Source organism: Bicyclus anynana, chromosome 14 (genome assembly GCF_947172395.1).
Source record: "Bicyclus anynana chromosome 14, ilBicAnyn1.1, whole genome shotgun sequence".
NCBI lineage: Eukaryota > Metazoa > Arthropoda > Insecta > Lepidoptera > Nymphalidae > Bicyclus > Bicyclus anynana.
The window spans coordinates 9,839,167-9,851,459 of NC_069096.1; the positions used below are offsets into that span (position 1 = coordinate 9,839,167).

Consider the following 12,293-nt stretch of genomic DNA (forward strand, 5'->3'; position numbering starts at 1 on the left):
AAACAACAGTCCTAGAAGAGACCATCATCTCCAACTCCTAAGAAAAAGGCAATTCCATCCGCCGGCAAGATTATGGGCTCTCTTTTCTGAGATAGCCAAGGGATAGTAGACTATGTTGAAAAATAAAATAGCATTTCATAAAAGATAACTGCATCTGAGTCATTCTTACTACGTAATGAGCACCGTAGTATAGTCAGACAAACTTACAGCATTTATAAAAAAAAATAAGTCATCGCATGCTATGAATCCAGCAACTTTAGTAGTAAGGAAGAGTTCCAGACAGGGTTTCATTAAATGAAAGACATTATGATTAAATAAACAATTTACTACACATAATGTAGGTTCACAATAAAAATATTTTCTAAAAAGAGGTATGTACGATAACACATTGTCTGATACAGATCTAGCTACATTGTTCTAACGGCTACAAAATAAATTTAGAAAATCATCATAAGAGGCGATACAGACGTTTGAGTAAAGCAAAGTTAGGCTAAAAAAGAAACAATCTTAAATGCATTTTTACACCATTTAAAACTAATTTGGCATATCGGAATGTTTCCAACTCCACTTTTGGCTATTATCTGAATCTCTACTGATTATTCTGCATTGCTTTCAAATTAGTAGTTAGGTACGTATTTGCATCCAGGTCTATGGAATAGTGACACAACTGCAAAAGACCGAGATATTACATTCAATTGGCAATACAAATTTTGATTCTGTTTTTGTACTAGACTGGTGCCATTATTGTATAAACTTTAAACAGTTGCCAATCTGTGGCGATCTTTACCACGCAAAATTTCAATTTATTTCTTTTACAAGATATCGTCTAACTTGAAAATTTACTGCCTTATACTTTTTTGCGCCCACATTCAAAATGTTTAGATATAGCCACAATATCTTTAATATCTTTTGAAAAAAATCCGATTCACTAAATCTTATAGAGATTTATAAAAGATACAAATAATACTGTATTATAATAATAATCTGTGGAAGTATTGTAATAATCTGTGGATCCATCGGCCAACTGGAGTATTAAATTCTTTGGGCCAACTAGTACACAAATGAAATCTCAAATTCTCTCACATATTTTAAAAATCTTGGCAGTAGAAATTAAAAATAGGTTAGACGATAAAAACCGTAGTTGAATTATGCGTCTGTAACAAGACCGATCGAAAATCGTTTGGAAAAGTTATACACAACGGCACCTACATATGTCACAATTTCATTAAGGTTAGAATGCAAAACTAGATGAAGAATACAAAACAAAACTCAGAAGAGACAACAAATAATTTAATTAGCTCAAACTGTAAGGGAATGTCCACACCTGAGATAAACCATAAATCACCAGACGTGACAACATGCGATTAACGACTTAACTCATAATTTGCAAAAATAAACTATCATGAGTGTTATTCATATTAATTGATTATGAATCACGGCTAAAACTCACGTGATATAAGGTCGGAGTATGCCCGACTAGTTTCAAACCCAAACAGGGCCCTTAGTCATGAGCTGGTCCTTGAACGCGGCACGATCCAAACTGACACATTGCAAGAACCAGCTCATGACTAAGGGCTCCGTATGGGTTCGAAACTAGTCGGGCATACTCCAACCTTATATCACGTGAATTTAGCTGTGTTTCATAATCAATTAATACCGCTATCTCTTTCATTGCGTTGGAACGAAAGAGATGGGACTGGGTCAACTCTGTCGCTATTGGTGGACATTTTGTCATGTTTGTCTTCACAGTAGGTTTGAGGCGCTTAAACTAAATATCTCTTTATGTCTTTATCTTATATCGAAATATGTCGATATACGCCACATAAGCGTATAGCGCGCCAGTCAAACACATTTATGTACCTTTAGGAGTTGAAAGTGAATCGTAGGCTGATTTTACGTCAACTGTGAACATTCACTCGTCTATTTACACTTTTGCGCGAGCAACGACTTTTCACTGAATTAATTCGAAAACTTGACCGATTTTTTTATTTATAAAATTAATAAAATTATTAATATAAATGAAAAAATCGGTCAAGTGTAAGTCAGACTCGCCGACCTTAGGTTCCGTACGTTATAAATAGTTCAGGAATCTTCTTATCTTCTTATATATGTAGGCAGATAGAAGAACATGTCTTATAGTAGGTACCCTTACCCTCCTACGGGCACCTCACATTTTTCAATCCCAGTTATTGTATGAACGATATAAGTATGTAAGGCTGTAGGAAGTAACTCTACTAACCAATTTTGTAAACTCTTTTACCAATAGAAAGCCACGTTATTTATGAGTCCCACAGCTTATATTTCATCCCCGAATTATCACGGGAACGGGAACTATGCCAGTGAACCGTCGGGCGTCTGCGAGTAATATTTAAAAAGATATTTTAATATCTAGACGTTGCTCGCGCAAATTTGTTTAATGTAAATTCATGCATTTTAAATAAATTTTAATTTTATCACATAAATGACAATAATTTCATCAATCAACCTAACCTATAATACTGTTCAAGCTGAAAATATCTATTATGAATATATATATATATTTTTTTAAATAAATTCAATTCAATCATCCAGTAGTGTAAATTCAATTGACTAGCATCTAATTAATATACTATCATGATTAAATATATTATTAATTACATAAAGTGACAAGTTAAAAAACAATAATAATAAAAATAACATTTTAATCTTAAAATAATTTATCACGCATATTCACAATGTTACTGTGAAAATTAAAAAAATCATAACTTACTAAAAAACAAATTGCCCTTGACTGTGCATTTTTAAATTGAGATAAGCTAGGTTTTCTACATGTACTTATTATCTTATATACAAAATAGACTTGAATGGACTTTGCAAAAAAAAGAATCATTAAACGAATTTAAATACGATCCATAGAATAACTTTTTCTAATAAAAAAGTATGTTAAAAATTATTTATACGGGTTTTCAATTAATACAATGTGACGAGCCGTACTCATTGTGAATAATTGTGTATAAGTATTTAACTAATTCCAGTATTGTTTCCTAATATTTAACAGCATAAAATATCTCTTACGTGTCAACCCATATCTGGCGAAACGCAAGTTGCGCATTTGTTGCTAAAAAACCACTATAGATATGAATTTATCTAAGTCCGGCCGCTCAGAAATTGCGTTTCTGACAGGTCGTGATCGAATGGGCGATGTGACTTTGAACTGACGTACAGGGTTGTTGTACTGCGCTGTTTTAAGGTTATGCGAACTGTTTGTTTTTGTAGTGATGAGACAAAATAACGAGGCAATCGCAATTGAATATGTTTGTCTCATTCGATCACGACCTGTCAAAAACGCAATCTCTGAGCGGCCGGACTTTAATCGATATTATTTTGAACCCTCAACAGCTCAATGGTAAAGGGGCCGTACTTATTACGGAAAGGTAGCCCGTCCGCTGGACTATTGTCGTACCCATTCCTAATGTTGCCAGTCCACCAGAGCGGAGCGAGGGAGCGTAGCGGAGAAACGGACTATTGCGAAGCGAAGAGGCTGCGATGCGAAATGACTTCCCCGCTCCGCTTACCGCTTTTATATGAATTTTTAAACTAGCTCGCAATTCCCTGTCCACTTACTTAAGAGCAGCGGAGATTTAGTGCAATCCTATTGGTTAATATTTCTCGGCTCCGCTGCCTCGCTCCGGTTCGGTGGACTGGCAACACAGTACTTTTCGACTAGTTGAAGAGGAACAGAAATATCGGTCATATTTAAAAGATATGGCAAACGTTCTAAAAAATGGGGGATTGTATTGTGGTAATTAAGTTACCACATTATTTTAAATTTAACACAATACATTTCAACAGTATGTAGTAAGAAATGCATTTCGCTGCGTCTAACCAGATATGCGTCGACCGTAGGAGAAAGTCCTGAGTGCCAGCTTTTATAAAAGCACTAATGTCTAGCCATCACAGGAGCTCAAACTACAAATAGATGTTTCGTGCGCCGCAGACATTGCTTTAAGGGCGTATTCACGTAGAAAGCAGGTCGCCTGCGCCGATCTTCCAGCGTATCCTACAAATGCGTCGAAAATTGAAAAAATGTATGGGAAATGACATTGGATATCGACAGGTCACGTGATCAAGTTATCGATCGGTCTGCCATTCCCATAACTTATTAGTTTTCTAAGCGTTAGCGTTTTTAGAAAGAGAATGTGTCACATGGCTACAGAACCTGGTTAGCAAAGATAAGATAGTCGGCGCAGGTATTCCGTACAGAATCTCTATACTTGTGACAAAACAGAACCGAACTAAAAAAAAATGTATGGAAATGACAGATCCGACCGATAACTTGATCACGTGACCGGCCGATAACAAATGTCATTCCCATACATTTTAAGTTTTCGAAGCGTGTACGATTGTGGAAAGAGAATCGATCAGGCTACAGGCCCAGTCCCTGTAGCCAAGTGGCACGACGATTCTCTTTCTACGATCGCAAACGCTTCGAAAACTAGAATGTATGGGATGGGATGTATGGGAATGACAGATCTTGATCACGTGATAGCAAATGTCATTCCTATACATTTTTCTAGTTTTCGAAGCGTTTGCGATCGTAGAAAGAGAATCGTCGTGCTACTTGGCTACAGGGGCAGTACTGATAAGCGCATAATTGGCGCAGGCAATCTGCTTCCTACGTGAATACACTCTATGCGATGTGATGTCACTCAGAATTTCCATTGTGTATATTAAAAATATATACATATATTAAAAAGGAGCCCTTGTATATTTAACTTATTCAAATAGACTATACAGTAACTATGTTAGTGGATAAACTATCTATTTTTAGGGTTTTTATTGGAAGTATGAAAAAGCACAAACTACTCTAAGCTTTAGTGTTTATATATAACTAATCAGATGATATTATATTATTATGTATAAGTTATGACAGGGTTTAAGTTACCTATTATATGGCAGGAATGAAATAATCACAAATGTTAAAAATATCTGTATCATAATTTGACAGTCTGTGTTAAATATTTGACTGTGCTGTACTCTTTTTGATTATGTTCAAGATAATTAAAAATTTCAATTAAATTTTCTTTTAAGACTGACTGACGAAATATGGAAAATATCTTATCTAAATGATATAAGAATTCATGATTCAATTAAAAAATATATAAAAAAGTTGTGATGTTACAGTTAATATAGATACATATTTATATAAAACTATATCTATGAGTTTAGCATACAATTATTTGTTCAGAATAACCACCTAAAAAAGATAAAAAATAACTTATACCTTACATAAACTGAATCTCTAAATAAAATGTAACTAATTATTTAATTTAATTAAATATAAAAGGCAGAACAAAATATCTATTGGCATTATATGTACGTACTTTTACTAGCTAATAGGATGTTTACATTTCCCTATTTTACACCTTCACTAATATATTAAATTATGTACAATTGAAATTTTATTGCATCAATTTATACTACAATATCATACATACAATGTAACTAACTATAAATACAGAAGAACAACTATCCATTTTCACTTATAATAACTCATTGTATGCTTTAATAAATGATTGAAAGCAAGTACAGCCTCAATAGCTCAACGGTTGGACTCATCACCGAGGGGTGGTGGTTCGATTCCCGCCCCGGTGCGGTGGTCTATTGTCGTAATTACTCCTAACACAGTCTTTCCCGACTAATTGGAGGGAAATGGGAATATTAATAGAAAATAACATCGAAGTATACCCGACTAGTTTCGAACCCACACGGGGCCCTTAGTCATGAGTTGGGTCTTGCAACGCGGCACGATCCAAACTGAGTAACTACTAAAATTAGACGGGCACACTTCGACGTTTCAGCCCTGTTTCAGAATAAATTAAGATGAATTAAGCTCATGATAGTTTAAATTCTAAAAAAAATGTAAAATTAGTTAAAAAGACGAAGCATTGGACATCCATCGACCAATGTAATGGTACAGTAAAATGGACTCTTTGACTATTGCCATAAAGCTCAACTTTGTATATAAATATGCAGCCAGTGTCCTACAGTCAATCAGTTAGTATCACAAACAATGAAGTTATTATAAACCAATGTTCTATGACCACTTTCAAATGGGAACCATACATACACCATATTTCATATTTATTGCCAGATATTATTGTTTAAATAGATTAATTAATATAAAAATCTCTAATTCTGGTTTCTTAATAAATATATAATATTATTTTACTGAAATATATTAAAAAATGCTATACATTTTTCCTTGCTCTGTTTAAAGCATATACTAAAAATCTTGGTTGCTTATGCAATAATTACAACTTTTAATAATAATAATAATAAAAAAAATAATAACTAAATCTGCATCAGACACTTACATCTTTTCAAATAAAATTGCATTGTTATAAAACATACAAATGTCTGTATATAAGTCAACTTCAACACTATGAGAACATAAAGTTACAATAGAATTCATAAACGCTGTATACGCGGTAATCATTTAAATTTTCACAACTATTGTTATAATACCACACCTAAGGTATTTAGAAAAGTATTGCCTCTATGTATCATAATAAATATGAAAGGAGTTTTTTTTTTTTTTTTCAATAATCCTACTTACATTTTTCTATACGAATAAATAACAAACTTATTGCATTATGCAACAGTAGATACGAAAACAAAATATAACTTTTAAGTACCTTGTAATAAATAACATAATTGAAATTCTCGAATTAACTACAAAATATGCAAGAGATACTAGAAACCTATTGAAATTGCACAAGAGAGCTAGCATAGATAACACAAATATAACATTGATATACATACTGTGCAATAGGATAGATGTGTCAACACTAATGCACTTGACCAGAACCGTCAACAATATTATGCATGTGACAAGAACCCTCAACAATTATGCACTTGACAAGAATCGTCAACACTTATGCACTTGACAAGAACCGTCAACACTGCACATGACAAGAACCGTCAACACTTATGCACATGACAAGAACCGTCAACACTTATGCACATGACAAGAACTGTCAACATTTATGACACAAGTGTCATAATTTATAACATTAGTGCGGTCGCATCTATTGAGACGTAACTGAAGTGCCTATAATCTTTAGTTTTATAAATAGATTAATTTTCCAAGCATCTATAATTACACGAGTTATTTCAATTTTTGAATTACAATGTCAAGACACTAACTTTTATCGTTAACCAATTACGATTAGTCGAATGCGATTTTAGTTTATCTATTGCACAAACACAGACATATATATAATAATCACTATAGCTACAAGATTTATATGTCATTAATTATTTTTACATAGTTAAATACAACATCCAGAATGTTACATTAATAATAATTACAAAATGTAATGGGTGCAAACAATTACAAAAGTTTTTATATCCACAATAAAGTTTCACTGTAAAGGATTTTTTTTTCATTTATACACGTTTTTTTTTATTATTTCATTAAATTTTATCACCCCCTATATCTGATTAATTGCTACAACAATAAAAATGCGAACAATATTTTATTTAGTAATAATTGGCAGTCCTAATAGTCGCTATAGTCCATATTATAGAGCGACGGCGTCGAGCGAGCGATCAAGATCGCGTTTGTGGCGATACACCGAACAACAGTACCACTCGAGGCCTACCACTCGATCCACTAAGAGCATACATCTAATTAACGGGAATACGTGAATGATTAATCCTTCAGCAATTACAGGAACACATTTATTCACTGATCACTGTATCGTCTTTGAATCCACGCGCCATACGTGACGTCATTACTATAGAAGCACACGCATATCGGTATTATTCTCGCTAATTGCTAATACGACGAGACTTTGTCGCAATGACATCCCATTACATTGTATGCAACCAAAAATATATCTAATAATAAATAAATTAGGATTTAATAATTATACAAAAGCAAGGAAGAGTTATCTTTAATTGGCATTCTACTAGTTCAATTAAACATTGTCAATCTTCAGTTAAATAGCTATTACAAAACTAAAATGTAGGCAGAGTATATTAGCGATTTGCGTGGACAATAGTGATAGTAGAACGTTTCAAATTTAAAGCGATATTCGAATACTTCATTTCACTTTATGAGTTGTGCGACGCTCATATATTTCATAGATGTAAACAGTAAAAACTGAAAGATTAAATCATCAGCGTTTAATCGGGAACTACATTAACGGTCACTGATCACTGTATCGTTTATGCACCCCATGACGTCACCGCGCTAGCACTAACGACATTCACGCATTAGTTCACTTGATGAGCTGCGCGACACTCCTGCTCCCTGAAAGGCTAATATCGGTCTCTGATCACTGTATCGTCTGTGCACTCAGTGACGTCACCGCACTAGGAGCGCACGTACTATATTGTCACATTCCGCCACATAAAAGACACGCGAGCACACCACTTCACTTGATGAGCTGCGCAACAACTCCTGCTTCATGAAAGACTTATCAATTGTTTAATCGGCAACTATAATATCGTTCTCTGATCACTGTATCGTCTGTGCACTCAGTGACGTCACCGCACGTAATAATATAGTCACATTCCGCCACACAAGCGACACGCGAGCACACCACTTCACTTGATGAGCTGCGCGGCGCTCTTGGAGCGGCGGAACATCTTCGCGCCCTTGTTGGGCGCGGGAAGCTCGTGCTAGTTGCTCCCGTTAGGTGCGCGCGTGAGGGCCGGCGAGGCGGCGGGCTGGGGCCTCACCATCCCGAGGCCCTCCTTGGAACCGTCCGTGCCGTAGATCTTGCCCGCTTTCTTCGCCATAGAAGCCAACAGCTCCTGGGAGCATTTGTGGGCCGACCGCAGCGACAGCGCCCACTCTTTCAGACCAATCTCGTCCTGCAAATAATACAGACACATCATCACGCAACATGGCCATGAAAGACTGACGACATCAAGCGAGTCGCAGGGATTCGCTGGTGGCTGCAGGTAGCTCAGTATCTTGATGTTTGGAAGTCCCTACAAAAGGCCTATGTTCTGCAGTGGACGTCCATCGGTTGATATAATGATGATGACGATCATCACGCATTGTTCCTATAAGGGTAGACATATACCATGTCTGTCACTTGCATATCGCCGTTGGTTCTTCCATTTTCTTCAACCTTTTCATACAAGTTCATTGGTTTAGTGTCCTCTAGTGGCCTAAAACAACCAACCAACCAACCGAGTGGACTCATCTGTATGTAATTCAGTTTTTCATAATTCCCGCGGGAACCATGGATTTGTGAGCCCATGTGTTAATCCAGACTAAGAGAGAGTTAAGAGACTTTGACTTTGACTAAATAGACAAATGTACTCACAGTGTTGGTGAGCACGATTTTAGTATCGTTCCTAGTACGCAGCACGATGCACTGTTCGTTCTTGATCTGAACTAGGTCCGAGGAGACCTCCTCCACAGTGTCCAGCAGGATCATCTCCGGCTTGGCGCTGTTCTCCAGGTGCAGCTCCAGGCGGTTGGGGTACAGCTTGGCGTAGCGCGTCTGCCAGGCGCTGGCGAAGGGTCCGCCGAGTTTCTTGATGTAGCCATGCAATATGCAGTCTGACTCTGAAAAGATGATGAATAATTTCTATAATTTTTGATGTCACATCTATAAATTCTGACGCCGACCCAAAAAGCGATGGCCACACATTGTAAACGCCAACAAATTCAAGATTTTGGATGCTGAAGATTCAGGCAAAGCCCGGAAACCGGATCTTAACTAGCGAGTATTCATACGTCACACGATTTCTTTTTTAGTTCTTTACAATTTAGCCCTTGATTACAATCTTAGCTGATGGTAAGTGATGATGCAAACTAAGATGGAAGCGGGCTAACTTGGGATGAAAATCCACACGCCCTTCGATTTCTACACGACATCATACAGGAACGCTAAATCGCTTGGCGGCACGTCTTTTCACTGCGCCACGGAGGCCGTCAAAGATTTAAAGCTAATAATGTTATAAGAGTTCAATGAAGATTGAATAGGGATGATGACAGTTTTTTAAATTGTATATAAATTAAAAGTATGCTAATATTAAAGCAATTTTGTAAAAGTAACAGGGTATCTGCGATCATTACTTTCGGAGCTACAGGGATTTAAAGGGTCAGATTTGCGGCGCTGCCGCGTATCCCTGAAAAATGCCCCATACAAAATGGTACCAACTTATGACGTCGTAGGCAATTAGTGATCGCTAGATTTGTATGGGCGTTTAAACAAAATTACTAATATCTTTGTTATTTCTGCGTTTATGTTTATAGTTCATATATTATAAAATGTCACATTTAATGTAAAGAAGCTAGAACTGTATGAATTTTCATCTAATTACGATAAAATATTTTTAGTAGATTTTGAAATTTTATAATCTTATTTATTTTGCAAATATCCAGACAATGTTTGCTTTTTATGTATAAATTAGTTAACATTGACCTTATTTACCCGAATGTATCATAAAAATCAATATATTCAAACCAAGTCATCATCCCCATTATAAACATTGGACAGACGGTCCGGGTTACCCCGCATAACCCTAAAAACGTAGAAATCGCGACCATTATAGTAACATACAAACCACACATTTGACAGAACGAAGTTTATCGCAGCCAGTTGGTTATGAATAAAACTCACCCTTTTCATCAGCATCAAACTTTTGTTTCTGCTTGGCCTTCTTCTTCAGCTCCATCTTGTCCGCCTCTTGGTTGATAGTCTCGAAGACTGTTTCGGCCACTTCGCCTTGCCAGCGCTCAGAGATCACGAGCGGGAAGTCCTTGTACTGCGCCTGATCTGCCTCTGTAAGCTGTTATAGCACCTCTCATATTAGTCCAATCCACGAATCTTTTACTTATTTCTTTAATGCACCAGTTTTAGCAGACTCAGAAGTGGATTGAAAAAATAAGAAAACCAATGACGAACAAAGGTTATGATTTACAATATTTGTCAGAACAACTTAATTAACAAATCAAACTGTAACCAAAACAAACCCTAGAATGGAAGAGAATGACCTTGAGTGGAGTCACGAACTTGTGAATGGTTAAAGACGCCTTTGACAATTAACACTCCTCTTTTCCACTCAAGTCACTCTCCCCACCTATCCCAAGTAACCCATAAAGAATTACACAACAAGAAATATGGACGGCTCGGACGCCACGAGCATACTGAAGCCGACCGTACGACGAGCGCCTTATATAGCAAGTCGTTCGCGCCAACCGATTGCTACCCCTCTCTAACTCCCAAATCTTTATAGAAACAAGTCGCTAACTAAAAATGGGCGACTAGTTTATATGCTAACAAAATCTCCCAGAAACTGCTTAGAGACCTCTTTGGTACCTTATAAGGTAAATAACCTAGGGTGGGCACGTCTTTTCGGCCAGTATCAGTGGGCGCGTTGCGGCAATAGACCATGAAAAATAAACAAATCTATAAATTTTCTACATCTGCAAACGATGTTTGTTTTACTTTGATGGCTTAAAATAGTACAGCTTCAATACAAGACATTGAGGTCATTTGTAGAACTTTGAAATTTGAAACATTGAAATTTCTATGAAATATTGTTGGCTTATTAAATTATCAGCTATTTAAATCTTTAAACAAACCGTTTTTTTTACAATCAATGTAGCATAAAATATAGTAAAAATATCAACTTTACAAAAAATATATGACACCTACATTAGTGGCCGCATGCTGAGCGATTTGCCGCTAGGAGACAGCTCGCACTCTGCGGCAAAATGCTTATAGCGCACCCACTCTAGGGTTAAAACTAATTGTCTACGCAAATTAATTGATACCTTAATCCCCTTAGTGTCCTCTTCATCGAAACTGCCAATATCGAATGCATCGGCAGCGTTGACCTCGCCCCGCGGCGGTATCAGCGGCGGCGTATACTTCTGGTGGTACACTTGCTGCCAGTCTATGCCGGCGAAGAACACGTGCTCTTTCACTTCATCGGCACTACAAAATATACATCAACTTTAAATACTACATGAGTCGAGTAACATTATACATAACATCGTCATGATCACAGATATAAGAGGTAACTAGATTTATAAAGTGTCAATTCTTTGTATTGAAACCAGCGTACCCTGGGGCGTGGCCTAAATGGCTGTTTAATATTTAGTGAAAAATGAAATATGTCACCCTTACTTTAGAGTTGAATATTATTTATTCCTTTTGTCACAGAACAAAACAAGACTGCTAGTACATGCACGGACACGCTTGCGTTGTTCCGCACACCCGGGTGTATGCGGGCCACGCCCCCTTGCTACTTCTATTGCTAAAAGCGTTAGCTTTTAG

At 36.5% G+C, this 12,293-nt stretch overlaps 1 protein-coding gene across 1 annotated transcript in view; it reads right to left on the reverse strand.

Annotated features, from left to right (window-relative positions):
- Window positions 1–304: 304 nt before the first annotated feature.
- Window positions 305–12,293, reverse strand: part of LOC112051822 (G protein-coupled receptor kinase 1) — a 73,813-nt gene continuing 61,824 nt past the window's right edge. Inside the window, exons 13-16 of the mRNA XM_024090620.2 lie at window positions 11,789–11,951; window positions 10,632–10,800; window positions 9,327–9,571; window positions 305–8,865 (exon numbers count right to left, since the gene is read on the reverse strand). Coding sequence (XP_023946388.1) covers window positions 8,671–8,865; window positions 9,327–9,571; window positions 10,632–10,800; window positions 11,789–11,951 — 772 coding nt within the window. The 3' untranslated portion in view covers window positions 305–8,670. The remainder of the gene's footprint in view (window positions 8,866–9,326; window positions 9,572–10,631; window positions 10,801–11,788; window positions 11,952–12,293) is intronic.